General features: G+C 40.3%; 1 protein-coding gene across 2 annotated transcripts; it reads left to right on the top strand.

The window, feature by feature from the left end:
* The first annotated feature begins 5,644 nt into the window (after positions 1-5,644).
* On the top strand, positions 5,645-16,154 carry LOC147222752 (basic leucine zipper transcriptional factor ATF-like). Of its 2 annotated transcripts, none has more exons than XM_086167673.1 (3): positions 5,645-5,722; positions 10,570-10,674; positions 14,798-16,154. In XM_086167673.1, exons 1-3 carry the CDS (start codon positions 5,663-5,665, stop codon positions 15,002-15,004), a joined length of 372 nt encoding a protein of 123 aa, XP_086023799.1. In that variant the 5' UTR covers positions 5,645-5,662; the 3' UTR covers positions 15,005-16,154. The 2 variants fall into 2 exon arrangements, with proteins under 2 accessions (XP_086023799.1, XP_086023798.1); XM_086167672.1 differs by lacking the exon at positions 5,645-5,722 and adding an exon at positions 9,524-9,686.
* The last annotated feature ends 43 nt before the right edge of the window (positions 16,155-16,197 follow it).

Genomic DNA, 16,197 nt, shown 5'->3' with positions numbered 1-16,197 from the left:
TTCAGCAAAGCTTGTCCCTGGAAGGCCTAGCATCTTTAATTTAGTTCTGTAGTCCTTAATGTCCTCCTGTCCGGTCTTTTAATTGCTAAATTATTGATGATCATTAGAGGTTTGGTTGTTGTAGATGTTGTGTACCTCATTACCCTGAGCTCTCCAACGGCTTCTCATTTTAAAAGGGGTATCACGTAAGAAGAGAAAATCCGAGCGCTGTGCCAAAGAGCCCCACTCTTGAAAAACTGAATCCAAAACAACGAAGATTTAAATGTCCGAAAACCACATTAAAAATTGTGACTCGCTGGCTAAATTTATGAATTTCTAGCCGCGGTTGTAATTATGCCCAAGCAAGAGAAATCTCTGGTTACAGAGAAAATGTGTTGAAAGGCTTACTTGAGTCATTAAACAGAGTGGTGACAATCTCCTTCATTAATTGTCTTCCTGTCTGTCTCGCTGGATAAATAAAGCCGGCCTCAGGAGTACATGAAGGGTTTTACTTTCACTTTTTTAAAGCACACAGATATATTATGTTAAACACCTCAGTCCTCATCCGTAGCTGAGTTAACTACACTTCACTTACATCAGTAGTTACACTTTATGAAATCAGCATTCCGCGTCACGTCACATGCACGTGACCGAAGCATTCTCCTCCCACGTGTAGCCTTCGTCTCCAGGAAATGATTTTTACAATGCAAACCGCATACAGTACTTCATTTACAGTCGGAGCAGAAACACAATCTCTGCAAACATCTGTTCACTCCTGACTCGAGACCCGGACTTGTTTTATGTTACGATCACAGTCTGTTCATCAAGGAGATTTTTAGAATATCTGGGCCACGTTAGATTTAAATGTAGCAGCCCTCAGCATGTTGCTTGCAATACAAATGAGTTTAGAGGTCACTGAATTAGACCTTTACACGTTTCTCTTTGGCATCATGTCCGCTAAGAACATGCAACATGAAAGTGCAACGTCTTATTTCTTTAATACATCTTGCATTTGACTTTAGTAAAACACATGCTGTTAAATGTGTTGTAATTAATGGTATTGGTTAAATCTCGTAAACATATATGCCTGGTGTGTCCCTATATGTTCAAATGTTGCCGTTAATAATAACAATGTTGCAATATCCTAATGTGGAGAATATCCACAACTATGTCCTGTCGTGGAGAAAATGGTTGCAAATATGTTGTAATTTTATATGAAGCATTAATCTTGTCTATTACAAAAAAATCTTACGGTTGTTATTAAGGCTTTCGGAAGATAATTAGTTAGTATATGCTTGGGTCATTACTAACTCTGCCAGGGATGTTGTCTTTGTCTTCTGTATTGCAGTTTGTCTTCTGTTCCCCAGCTTATGATTGCTCCGGAATAAAGAACTTTTCTCAGGGGAAATGGAAATAATAATGATGATGAACAATTTATTTGTCTTCATTTGACTTTTAAAGTTGACCAAGTGATTTCCTTTTTTTTTTTTACTACTGCTATTTCTGAATCTTAAAAAAACATCACAATGCTTATATTTTTTTCAATCTTAAAAAAACTCAGATAAAATTCTGTGAATAAATGAAGATGAATTTGCATTAACCTCAACATCTATATTTGCAGGGCTGATGCTTCATTTCATCCATCTGTGAGGCTTTTGTAGTGAAGAGACAAAACTAATTTCAAACCATGTGAGCGGTTCAACCACTCGGCATCCATTCCTTTTTTAACAGTCACTCTGGACCACTAAAGGGTGTAATTGTTATTTAATAGATTAAAGATTCATCCTTCCTGTCCAGTTCCCCAGAGGGCTGGATGACAGCAGCACTGTGTTCACACAACTAAACGCCCCTCATCACACACACGCGTCAACGCTCATTTGACAGCAGTGTTTGTGCTTTAAATTCAATTACCCACTTATTGATAGTTCTCTGGGGTGCTAAAGAAGTGGACCTGGAGCTGCTGGAGTTGCGGATGATTTCCCAGGAGGCCTCGGGCTCCTCTGCACATCTCCAGCTGGATCTATTTCATGGCTTTCCTCATCAGCACCCGACGCAGATGGAGCAAAAGCAGCCGTCATAGACCTGCACACACCAGTGCACGCACACGTGTGTGTGTGTTGGCGTGTGCCGGTACACACACACATACACACTACACACATACACACACACAAGTAATAAATAGAAAAAAAATTGAGTGAAATCATGATCATGATGATCATGATGTTAAAAATGTTATGCTCTATTTAGAAGATCCAGGTCTTTATATTAGTTCTTCTTTAACCTTATTTTCCGTGTCTTTATGATTCTTGAGTTAATCAACTGTTTCAATAATCAAATTGCTTAAATGATGCAGTCTTCAACCTCCTCCCTTTGTAAGTTAGACTGCTGCAGATTATTTTCTTGTTTCAGCCTCACTATCCCATTATTAAATTTACAAATTTATTGAAGGAGGTATTTAAAACATTCAGCACTTCAAACCTCAGAGAGTGAAATTAATTGATTTATTGTGAGTTCTGCTAATTCCTCCTATATCCCACGACAGGGATCAAGAGGCTTTTTGATTTACTTTGACATGTATGAGAATGTGTATTTTCATCCTCATATGGCAACTAATAAAGATTGGAGGTGGACTTTCCCTTGACCACCTGATAGTTTGTTGATGAAAAATGAAGAAAGCCTGTTCATAAAATCTGACGGTGCATTGATTCGTGACTCGATTGATTTTCTAATTTTAATAAGATAAAATATAACCTGCAACAAAAAAACAAATAAATACATGTATGCAGTGTTACTCCATTGTTACTTTACTAAAGTAAATCCATATTCTAAATTGTCAACAAACATTTACCAGCCAATATGTGTCATCCATTAGCACCTGTTATGTTAACACTCTAAATGTGTTCTCAGAGCAACAAGTAGTGTCCTACAGATTAGCCACGCGTCTCCAGGTCCCCCGGGGCCTCTGGGGCCCCAGAGGAACACTTGGCTTGCTGCTGGCCTCGTTCCTCGCTAATTACAGCGCTCATCTCTGCTCTTCCATCAGATGCTGCCGCTCTGATGACAACCTGCTACAGTTTGGTACTCGCAGCTGGGGCTGCCGGCTGCACGCAAATACCCGTGGGTAAAAAAGAGAATAATGAGTGTGTGTGTGTTGGGGAGGGGAGTGAGGGGTGGATAAAGCACAACATATTTATTCACACCATCGAGGGATGATTTTTTTTTTTGTAGCGGTCACATAGGTATATCTCATCTTGTATTTGGCGCATAAGATTCTTTGGTAGAGAAGAACGTTTAAGAAAATAAAGCGTTATAAAATGAGATGAAGCTGAATGTCCTCTGATGTAACAGGGTCAGAATACAGTTTTACACGTCCCTCAGGATGACACCGAATCGATGAGCTCTATACGCGGGGTACTCGGTGTGATTGCAGTGGCTGTTCATTAGCAGGGACCTCAGCTTTAATGACCTGCAAAATTTGTCGGCCGTAAATCTCCAGGCTCCACCCAGGTTTGCTGCCCTGTCTCATCAAAAGGGGGTTTGAAGAATGAAGCCAGTGTGATGAAAAAGAGAATTAGATTTATCTGCTTCAACCTCCTCCTTCTCCTCAACACATCAGGACGATCTCGCAGGCAGAGAAAGATGATGAGTGGGACCCCGGCCCGGACACACCCATGCATGTGATGGAGCCACTGCAAGTGTTCGAGCTGCTAATGGCCCCTCGATTTGTGACCAGGGTGTCTTTTCTGTCGGCAAGTGAAACGGGCGTCTTTATGCCTATGGAATGGGGAGTTAATGGGCATGAGGGGCTTCATCGACTAAGGATCATATTGCTCGGTATGATGAGAACCTGTTGGAAAGAAGGATTCAGATCAGCGTGAACTCCTGCTCTGAAATATGTAAATATGAAAAAAAAAGTCCCATGGCTGCTATACAGTTTTAAATGATTGGATTGATACTTAATTAAAAAAGAATGAATCCTCTCAGCACTAGTGGAAAACAATCTTGAGAGAAGGAGATGTGTAGGTGTCTCTGTATAATCAATCAAATGGGCTAAACCTTTTTTTTCAAATTAATCTATATAAGACTTCTAAAATATTTAACCAGATGTGCGATACCGTCACCATGTCTCGCTCTTTTCACCACCTGAAATGAAATAGAGCAAGGACATGGTTAAAACCTTAAAGATGACTATTTTTAAAACATGCTTAAAGATAGATGTGGATGGACCTGGTTGAAATTTGAATTTCTTATGGATCTTTTTGTGTTTGTCTGTAAAAGTGACACCAGAGAAAATGACCTATCTAACACTTGTATATGTGTATGTGTCCAGAAAAGCAAGTATACAGAACGCTTCATTTTCTTCTCAGAATTCCATAGGTGATCTTATCATTTCAACTCCCAAATTCTGATATTCATTATTTGAATTACAGCCTTATAAGTATATCAACTTTTCATGATGTGAGCCAATATTAGACTTTTGAGATATACACAATTAGGTAAGGCCTCAACATCAGGATACAAAAAAAATAAAACATTGCGATTATTTTTTATGTTCGAGACATTTACATTTTTGTGTGACAAATCCTTCCTGAAAGAACTTTAAGTGGACACAAAATTGTCCAGATGTATGGCTCAACATAGGCTGTAATCCTAATATCATGATATACCTTTATTTAACCAGGAAGTCTCACTGATATCACAAATCTCAATATCAGGAAGTGAGACACGGAATATTTTGTTCAAAATTCAGCTGCTGAAACTGATCGTAAACTGATTTTCATTGCATTATTAATAATCATTTGGCCAAAATCCGTTGCCTATCAAATATACAAATGTTAAGGTCTACATGATTTGACATGTCATAGCATGTTAGCATTAAATTAAGGGTTCTTTTTTTTTATATCAACCTGACTGAAATTTCCAGCACAGCTGTACCCCAGTTCTCTGTTTGATCATAATTGTGTCCTTTTTTTTTTAGACATTTAGACGCCGTCTTTAGGATGTTAAATTAACACCTGTCCATCAATAAAATCCTTTGACGAAACCAGGTTACGGTAGGGTTTGGGAAACGCTCAAATATATTACACGTCAGCTCGAGGTCCTGATCTTCAAATGAACTAATTGTTTTGTACGACAGTTGGATGATGTCATCGTCTGACCGGCGAGTGACGAGCCATGGAGGGTGAAGACTTGTTACTTGGTCCGATTCACTCTGACCTTTTTGTTTTCTTCAGTTCCAGGTCAAGAAATTTGGGTCAGAGAACAATGCAGTCTCTCTGTTAGAACGTAGCGGGGTGCAGAAACCCTTCACATGCTCCCCTCCGACCCTTTGCCCAAGTCTTCACATCCAGACCCTCCGTGTAACATCACACTTCTGGAGATCTATTGTGCATAATTTTTTTTTATGGAAGGCCAGACCTGATTTTTTACCCTGCTATGATAACATTGTGAACATATGACAGAAAAGGAACAAAATAACTGAACTAATTAAATCAACTGAACTGTTTTAACAGAAGAACAGCCAAAGTCACTCCAGATATTGTTATGTGTTATGTGTATATTGTTATGTGTAAATTGTTGTTGTTCAGTGTTGCATGCATTTATAATTGTGTGCCACGGAAAAGTAATTTTCTAATTGTTTTTTATTATTTTTGTTGTTTGACACCTCGGCTGAGTTGTAAGCATGAGCAGAATCCAAAGTTCGGTGAGCGTTTTGTCACATGACGCATGGGTGTCAGTAGAGGTGAGTTTATTACTTTTCTTTTTGGCTTTTCCCTTCAGGCGTCGCCACAGCGACATAACCTCCGTCAAACCCTATTCTCTGTATCCTCCTCTCTCACACCGACTAACTTCAAAACTTCTCACACTACATCCATCAATTTTCTCTTTGGTCTTCCTCTAGACCTCCTGCCTCCTCCATCTACTATTATATTCACTATCCCTCCTCACACAGGGGTCCCAGGCTAGCGGGACGGGGGCCAATTGCGGCCGTCGGAACAATATTTTGTGGCCCCCTGCCTGAAATCAAACCAAATCAAATACAACAAAATACACAAAGAACTGAGAAGACAGAACTGAGGCATAGTGTTGTAGAAATTGCACTAACTTTTCTTCAGGTTGTTTGTCATGTATTTTTAAAGGAGCAGCTCATTACATATTAAGATTTTTTATAACTACCTGTTCTCCTTTACACTGAAACGAAGGAAAAATTTGGACTTAGTGTTTTCTACTTTTTTTTTATTCTATTTACTTCTTCTCCTACTATTATTTTGTATTATTTGTTATGTTTTACTTGAAACTCTGGCGCAACAATTTACTTTGGGATGAATAAAGTTGTTCTTATTCTTACTTCTAGGCAATTACGCAATGATTTTACCTTGACATCAAATTAGGCCGGTTGTGGCTCCCGGACCAAAATGAGTTTGACACCCCTGATCTAACATGTGCAGGTGAGGTGTCTTTTGAAAACGAAGATCGGCCTCCATCCCTGCGGCTGCAGTTCTCCTTCTCGCCGCAGGGTGTCGTGTGTAGATCCAAGTGCGGAAACGTCACGCCGCAAAAGTCAAAATCTCTATTAGAGTTTGTCGCCTGAGACCGGACGATCGACTGTGTCCGCACTAAGATCGGTACCGAATCGGAGCAGATCGGACTCCCCGTGTCAATCGTTAGTGGGATCGCACCCGAAAATAGACGCCGCGGTTCAGTCCGAGCAAAACGGCGTATCCTGTCAGCTGATCGCAACCGAGTGACGTCACATGCTAGTCATTTACGGCTGCCCTCCGTTCACGGCACCACCAAGCAGCAGCGCGGTAAGAGCGCCCCCTACTGGCCTCAAGCGGTATTGTATTGAGCCGACTTGTCCTGTTCGATATCAGTTTCAAGGTGTTTTTTTTTTTTTTAACATTTACCAGTCTTTCTACTGCCTTTCAGAGTATTAGATAATTACAGTTAAAATGTCATCAACTTATATCACGTGTGTTCTCAATAATATGGAAAAAGAACACAAATAGATCATACTGAGACTACTGTTTCACTACATATTTTATGATACATCTGGATAAAAATGAAGACACGAAGACTTGAAGTAATGTTGTGTCAGCGCTCTAATCTCTAAAGGTTAAAGCACAGGAGTTCATCAACCACAAATTACATCGTTATATTATTCTACAGTGACTCATAACTGCCCACCTTGCAGAGCTTAATATTTACCGCCTATGTGTTCAGTAGTGCTGATAATGACATTATGTGTAATAATGTCATAGTTCTTGTCACTTTATCCTCAGCATATCAAACTTGGTCATATCTATACATATTTAGATTTTTTAATTTGGATTATTTAACTGCGTTCCTCTTTTTCACATGTTCTATGAGAAGCGGCGGATCATTCAAACAGCTCCTTTGAACAGTGCACATTACACACAGCTACAGAAAAGGAGAGAATGATATTAACTGATGAATCAAAGATATATATGCAAAATGATCAAGGTCTTCATTTTATTCGGTAAAAGCTAGCTATCTGTAAGAACGTCTTTAATACCGATAATTCACTGTCGTCTGGAATAGATGGGACAGATATGTTTTACTGAATAATACTGAAGAAAAAATGACATATTTACATTAAGCGATTGCAAATGCAGCGGTCCGTTTTGCCTTGCCAAGCCTATTGTGCAAAGCTAATTTCTTGACATATAGCCATTACAAGGTTATTTAAGGTTTCAAGATATCAAGCTGCATTAAGTCAAATCAAATTATTTCCAGCCCTCAGTGTTCCTCCTGTTTTGTTTCTGTCCTTGTTAAATTAGCATTTGACTAATCAGCTTTCCTCTCTTTTCTTTTTACAGTCTCAGCTTTTTTGGACAGCTTTAAAGGCCAAGTATTAGAAACGTCTGCCCCTGCCCAACTCTTCAAAATTCCTGTGATGGTAGAACATGTTTTTGTGTGGGAGGGCTGTTCTGTCAAGCAAAGCTGCTTTGGTCTCAATTTGTTTGTTTCTTTCTTTTTTTTTTCTCATAAGAAAATCTTGTTCTCTAAGCGCCAAAAGCTTATCTCGTAATAGGAGCAAACAAGAAAATATTTAAATGGCACCAGAGCTTTACAGTCATCGCCTACTTATTCCATCACTGTATTGAAGCAGCAGCTTGTGTCACACATGAGAATTTTTTTTTTTTTCACTGGGGTTGGTCTTGAGCAGGTTTCCAGTATGTCTCTACCGCTGTGCTAACTTCGAGTTGCCCACACTGTGAAATCCTTACTCAATAACCTGAAACTTTCCAGGTGGGTTTTGGGGAACCCCTTTAACATTTCTCATTGCCTAAACTTCTGACATTTTCTCATTTTGTTGCACCTGGTGCATAATGAGCGGGGGAGTCGGGGTTAAGTTGTGGAAATCACCACCAAACATGTGTCAACATTCGCAAGTCGGTCATCCATGCGGACTTCTGGAATGTGGCGTCCCCTGAGAATTGGGTCGAAACGTGATGTTGTAAGCGGCGTCTAAAAAAAGAGGAAGGGTATCTCCAACTCTGTCAAACACAAACACACACAATTGTGTGTGTGCGAACCGATGGATCTCGGGCGGATCTAGGGTAGCGTGTCTGATGAGTCCTGATTCTGTAAAGACAAGTATTGCGTTGGTCACAAGTCATACACTGTGCCTCCACGTCCCGAACAAATCTTTGATAAATGTAAGGCGATGGCAACTTTTTAATGCCATCAGAGAAATAAACGGACAAAGCAATCGGGGAAACTAAGTTGATTCACTTTCTCGCATTTAACGGCAATTGCAGTATACAGCTTTACATTTAGGACTTAATCTTTGAGGGTGCGAGTGAAGCTGAGATGAGATGAGATGAGAACAACTTTATTTATCCCGAAGGAAATTGTTGTGCCAGAGTTTCAAGTAAAAAACATAACAGTAATAGATAATAGTAGAAAGGAGGAAGAATAAGAATACAATGAAATAAGAATTGTCTTAACTGTTAACTGCAACTACAAAGATTGAAGATTCCCTGCGGCTGAGGGAAGAGGAATTAAAAAGTCTGATAGCCTCAGGTAGGAAAGACCTCCTGTGGCGAAGCTGCAAGCTGCAAGTTATCGGTAAAAAAAGGGAAGGAAAGCTTTTTTTTTTCTCATTTATTTTTCCTATTGACCGAAGTCTGTGACTCAAGCCCGCAAACCTGTTGAATAATATAGTGTTATTATTATCAGTCGCCTTCAAATCTTGTCAGTTCTTTGTTCTGAGTCCCGGGACGTTTTTTCAGGTGAAAGTTACAAAATGTTATTGGACTCTTGACAAACCGTGCATTGTAGACAAGTAGATAATTAGACAGTTGACAGACCTCTGTATGTAATGTCACAGTTTGTGTGTCAGGAGGGGGTGGGAGAGAGATAAAGAGAGCGAGAGAAAGACTGCATTGAGATGCATGTGAAATAGAGGGAGGAGTGTCAGAGAGGGAAAAGAAAAGAGGGAAGAGACTGCTCATGAAGAGGTATACCAAATTCATGTACACAGGCGGGCTTTCTCTCTCGCTCTCTCTCTCTCTCTCTCTCACACATACACAACCGCACACACAAACACGCTTAGCAGAAGGAAAAACAAAGCAGAAGTGGACAGAGTAACACGGTTTCAGTCAGCGTGGTTGGCTATGGCTCAGGGTTCTAACAGCAGTGACACCGTTTACAAGACCCCATCCCCTGGATGCCGTCCGGTAAGTGCCCACATCCGTTTGAACTCTTAACTCTTGACTGCTTCCTTATTTTTTAAAATTTTGCTATCATCAACTTTATCATTGAAGCATCGTGGACTTAGAAGCCGTCGTCTTACCGACAAGATCCATGGTTGTGTTTTCGTGTTTTGCCTTCATTTGGTGGCATTTATCAAAGCTGATCGGAGAGGCTGTCTTTGCTGGCAGATTTCACAGTTTCTCAGTGTCTCCCATGCACACATGGGCTGTCTGACTCGCTCCAAGTGTAGGCTTTTTTTGTGACAATGCTGCTAAATCACTTGTCCCTCTTGTGACAGATCCTTTGTCTTTGCAAGTCCTTAAACTGTGAATGAGTGAATGAACAGTTGCCAGGGACAGATTGTGTGTTAAATTGCAGTTCGTGTGTGTGTGTGTGTATGAGAATCTGTGACCTCACATGGCTCTTCCTCACGAACAAACTGTTGCTCCTTTTTGAATTGAAAAAAATAAAAAAAATGATAATTAATTTTTTTTATAGAAATGATACAGTCTGGGTGTTGCGGTGTCTTCTGGACCCAGTTCCAGCTGCATCCCTCGCTGACACTTTGAAACGTGCCAGATTATAAACCGATTATCTCTCTGGTGTTCAACTGATTTTAACAGTTTTGAGATGGATTAGTTATTACGATACCAAGGAAATCGAGTGTTCAGGACATGAAACAGGGTGTGTGGTGTACCTCACCAATAACGTGGCAACTCCCTGACCCAGCCCAATAGGTGAAATGTAGACCCCACCTTCCATGAAACTGCCATTGACATTAAATTTCCCCCCGCAAGAAGGCATAGGTATTCGCTTGCCCACTTGAACCAGGACCCGCATGAACTCTGCAAATGTGTGCTGTTTTAGAGCTCCACTGACGACGAGAAGAAGGTGATGCGGAGGGAGAAGAACAGGATTGCCGCGCAGAAAAGTAGGATGAGACAAACCCAAAAAGCAGACAGCCTGCACTTGGTAAGAAGATCACGAATTCACACTCGGTCTGTGCAGAAACCGCCTCACAGAGAAGATCATGTGAAAACACATAAAGTAACCAGTTTAATTTAATCCAATTTGGAATAGCTCCCCCTTTTTTTTTTTTTTGCTAAATAGCTGTTTAAAAATCAGATGTCAATAGTATCGCAGGCACACTCTTGTCAGATATGAGCCAGCACCGGTCGGTGAGTCCTAAAATTTTGAGTAATAAAGTGTATAATGGTGTCAGCCTCTGAGATGATTAATCAAAATTGCCATATGGATGAAGCAGACGTGACGAGGTTTGCGAAGTTTGTAAAGCCTCTGAGCTATTTTTAAACTGGATTTCTCAAAATCCAACTAAGAAAGACGAAGGGATTTTTTTCTATATGTCCCCTACAGCATTTTTTTATGAGGTGGAGCACACCATATTTACAAGACTCTACCTGACCATGTGGTGATGTGTCATGGCTTCTGCTGTGCACACTTGGCTGCTCAGAGTTCTGAAGAAGCCTCAGGAATAAATTAGCATGTGTGGGCATCGGTCCCTCTCACAGCAGAATCCACGACCAGAGATGGCAGAGCTGAATATGATAAGAGAAAGTACACTTCAGCTTTGTTTATCTCTCCCATTCTGGTTTCTGGCTACTGGTTGAAATTTTTGGACAGTAATCAATCCAAACAAAGAGGCGGCAACACTTTTCTTCCTTTTTCTAACGCTGTACATCACCGGGGTCTTATATTGTCAGGGGGGAGTAGACTGAATGCAGCATTAGCAGCCGTTTTGACAGCTCTTGTCAGGGTACACACTGTCGTTATCAGTAGTTTATAGTCTTAGTACAGTGAGCATGCCTAGAACCCTGGTGTGCCATGTACCAGCACACAGGGTTTAGTTTTGACACAATGTAAAACAGGAACATCAAAAAACTTGATCAGTCAGCCTGTGGTTCGTCTGTTATTATACGTTAAAACGGTTGCTGTGAAACTGTGACCGAACTTGGGATCCTCTAATTCAATCTTCCAGTTCCTTAGATTTGCTTGGATCATGTCCTTACAGTTTGAATTTTTAGTAAGACATGAACCATCTCAGGCCGAATCTAATGTTTTTTTCTTCTCTTCTATTATCAAATCCAGCATGTGTTGTCTTTTGCTGAGCCATGACTATAAAATCAATATGGCCGCTGGCACTGATCTGAGGGTGAAATAGTACTGTGGTTGACCTAAGGTTTTTCTGCAGAATCAGAATCTCATATGTAGGACGCAATTCATAGGAAAGTGGCTCACCGCAAACGGCGCGAATGGAAAATAATGGGGCGGCATGGCTCAGGTGGTCGCCTTGGAAACAGAGTTCCCGGTTCGATTCTTGAGAGCAAGACCAAGATGCTGAAACCCTAACTGCTGCTCAGTGGTCGCCTGCCGCTCATGGTTCATCCATGGTGGGTTACAATCAGATGATTCCTAAATCTAGCAGGGAATTAATAAAGTATTCAAAAATGGAAATAGGGTCCAAAGTTTCTGTAGTAACCTGCGCTAGTTGGTTTACAATCTTACGTTACTCTAGAAAGCAAAACCCCTTTCTTCAGCTTATCTTGATAGTTCCACTTATCTTTAAACGTATGATTTAAACCACAGCGACACCTTGATGTCCCTTAATCAGGCTTCAAAAGTGCCACACTATTTCTCCCACGTCCGCGCAGCACGTCCGCGCAGCACGTCCCCGCAGCGCTGTCACGCAGGCTCTGACAGCACTTCTTTCCCGTGCATTAAAAAAAAATTAATTTATACATCAAACTTCAAACTTCTTATCAGCGCGAGTGCTTACGGATGAAATGAAGCCCACACGGAATCAGACAAAAATCCAGAGTAACACAGACCACGGTTTGTGGTTTGACATCGTCACTGAAGATAAACAGGAAGATGTATTTTCCCTCTTTAAAACCACGCGTGTTTTCTCTTTCTACGGTAGTATTTTTGTTCTTTGTAAGTGAGTTCAGAATTTTGATAACGTGGGCAGCGGAGGAGAAATGTCAGTCACTTCTTGTAAAGTGCGGATAGCAGTGGGCTGTATTTGGCTAAATGACGCAAATGCTGGGGTTTACCCAAGGCTGCTCTGACAGGAAGGACTATCAAATCATTGGAGTAATCTTTTGGCCCTAACGTGATGACCTTTTAACAAACCTGATGGAATTGTCCCCCGCTGTTCACCACAACAAAAGCAAAAAACAAGGTCAGCAACCTCTTTCCCTTCTTTTGCTGATCACACCGTCATTTCAAAGAGATTACTTAAAGAGACAAATTTTGACATGATTTTAAAAGGTCACAGTGGTGGAAAAAAACAAAAAGAAAACATGTGTTGATATATAAAGTAGCTTATTGCAGGTAGATATCAGGAAAAAAAAAATTATATATATTCATGCGCTGAATGTAAAATAACAACTGCAGAATCTTTATGCATTTTCAAGTATTGTGTAATCTGGGGGGATGGGGGGGGGCTATCAAGTTTTTTTTTTCTTGGATTGAACTATTGGAATCAATTTTGCCGAATGAGAATTCGGCTCCAAGAAATCTAATAATGTAATAACAGAGGTCCTTTTTTTGAGCAAGATCAAGGTCCTATTTTGGGCATTTTTATGCCACGCTGCGCAATATCTCCACCAAGCATGCCTATTGACCAATTCTGTACATCTTGTGATTGTCCAACAATGAAAGTTTCATTTTTTTAATCAATTTTGAGATTGCGTTGCCATCAACACGAAGTGGTAGACGTGTAGTGTTTCTCAATATAACTGCAGAGAAGAAATTAAAAACTTTAAGAATTCGTAAAATAGAAGGCTGAATGTAGCATGAAACACTTTACGGTTACAGCAACTCTGATATCACACACACTGGCCTGGGAATTCCAGCCAATCAGTGGGAGTCATGGATGGTTGGTGATGTGCTCACTATATCGTGGGATGTTAAAACCAACATTGGAGGGTTTTTCTTCATATGAATGTAAAGGGTCCCAAAAAAATGACACAATCATAGTGGAAGGGTTTATGGTCGAGATTCCCTGTGACTGAGTAAATAAGAAACAGGTCACTAAGAGCCTTCGAGATTCCTAGATAACGACGGGAAAATGTTAATTTTGATTCCAGTCATTCGACCCCAATCTTCACAACAGTGATGATAGATGGAATTATATGTCCTATTTTGGAATATTGTACAAAAAAAAAAAGGAAAGAATGGGAATGGTATTTTTCAAAGCACCGTGTGAAAGTTTCAGGTTGAAAGAAAAACTGAGCATGAACTTTGTCACCAGAGACAGAGAGGTTTTGTTTTTTCGGCCGAAAAAGCGTCAGTGAATATTCTTCCGTCATCCTTTCCATTTGCCTTGAAAAATTTGATTGAAATTGAGAAAATATATATGAAGAAATTACAGATCAGACTGGTGTTCAGGATCTGGCAGTTCTTTTCAGACTCACATGATTTCTTTTTTTGTCAAAGAAATGAAATAATTAGTTTATGGGCATTTTTTGATCTTGATTCAATCTCCATGTCAAGGAGTTCTCATTGCCTCCGAACAACCAAACGCGTTCAGAATTTGTTTCTTTAATTGTCGATGTAATTACAATTTGAATTTCAATTGGTTCTTAGTTCTCCAGGTCACAGTCAGTCGGCGTGGATTGTGATTAAATGGCCTGAGACGTTTTGTGACATTTCGTATCAGATGCTCTTCCATTAAAAAAAAACAGCAATATACAGTATAGCTCTCGGAAAAATAAAAAGTGCTGTGACGTTCATATTGGATGAAAAGAGAGATATCACTTAATAATAATGTGAGAATTTTATTTGAAAAGTTCACAAAATCATTTGTATCAACGTGAATTTGACAAGCTCTTTTTATTTCGGTGCGAAAATGCCGAGTTTTTCCTCATTATAAAATTTTCATCTGTTTTTTGGCGGCGGTAAGAAGATTCCACAACAGAACTACGAAACAGGATGCTTTAGCGCGGACTATTTCTACATCACATTCAAATCATCTAGCATCCACGTGACATATGTGCATGTAACGCTGAGGGGACGATCACTGTGTTCTCTATAATATCGCCTCTAAAAAAATCCTATGTGCGTCTCTTTCCAGGAGAGCGAGAACCTGGAGAAGGAAAATGCCGCCCTGAGGAAGGAGGTGAAGCAGCTGACGGAGGAAGCGAAGTACCTGTCGTCCGTGCTGAGCAGCCACGAGCCGCTGTGCACCAGCCTGAACCCTCAGACACCTGAGCTCCTCTACCCTCCTCATCACAGCAGCTACCACCACCAGCACATCACCGTCCCACACTACCAGCACTGACCGTCCAGCTGCCGACGACTGACCTCAATGGATTGCGAGTGACTGGACTAAACCGATAAAACTTTGCCGAAAACTCAGAGAGCGACAGGCGAGGCCAAACAATGACAGCGTGGGATCCAAACTGTAACACGCAGCTATTTATTTTGCTTCTGCTCATTTATTCGCTTTGATTTGATTATACCAGTGATCTGTGCGTGAGCTTAAATGCACGAGTAGAATTATGAACCAGTCCATGTTTACATTGGGAGAAATAACCAACCTACTGTGACTGCTTATTTTCGAGTGTCATCTTCATCACACCCGGCATGTCTTGAGTTTCTTGTGTTTTTTTTGAGTGTGTGAATGTAGAAAGACGCTCAGGAGATTTTTACAGATTTGATTGCTGACAAACCGAATGTAAAGTCAAGGCTTTGAGTTACCAAAGTTCAAAGAATGTGATGGTATTTAAGCACGGACATTTCAATTGTCCCGACACCGGAACTGATGACGATACTGACATGTAAGACGACAAAGCAGAAATATTTATTAAATGTGATGCCTTTTAGATGACCTTTCTTAAGGGGGTTTCTTTTTTTCCCCCCCTTTGTTAAGAATGTAAGGGTGTGGTGAGAGGTGATATATCATAGGAGTCTCTAGGTGGCACTATTCACCAGAATAGCTGGTAAATTTCAGTTTTCAAAGATTTCAAAACTTTTCAAAAGCTGGTTGTTTGGCTTGGAATAAGATCACAAGTAGGCTCTGGGACAATGACTTTCTTAAAAACAGCAATTTAATGCATCCCAAGTGATTCCGTTCTCATAACAGCCACAAGTTAACTTGTCTGTTTTTGAAGATTATAATTAGTTTTAACTTTTATTATTTATCTAAAACACATCTATCCCCCCCTCTAAAAATTCACCTAATTATTTCAGAAAGATTCGGGTGTTTTTGTGTGTGGGGGTTCTTAAAAATGATAAAACAAATAAATTAATACATATTTCTAAAATTTGGTCCATTAACTATGAACAACAAAATCCCTGAAAGAATCCCCCCCCAGATATTCCTCGGAAATGAGTAAACAAGTGAAAGGTGAGCAGAGACGTGAGTGACACACCAATGAGTAGTTTATTTGACTTTATTTATTGGAACTTTGAAGGGAATTGTAGCGTTAAAGACCCCTAGTGGGCAGAATTTGAGATCGCGTCTTCTTCTTC

The sequence above is a fragment of the Fistularia commersonii genome, chromosome 20, assembly GCF_037954325.1.
Source record: "Fistularia commersonii isolate RoL2024-O1a breed Wild chromosome 20, RoL_Fcom_v1.0, whole genome shotgun sequence".
NCBI lineage: Eukaryota > Metazoa > Chordata > Actinopteri > Syngnathiformes > Fistulariidae > Fistularia > Fistularia commersonii.
Note: the sequence above shows the minus strand (reverse complement) of the source record. Positions and strands in the feature narration are given on the sequence as shown.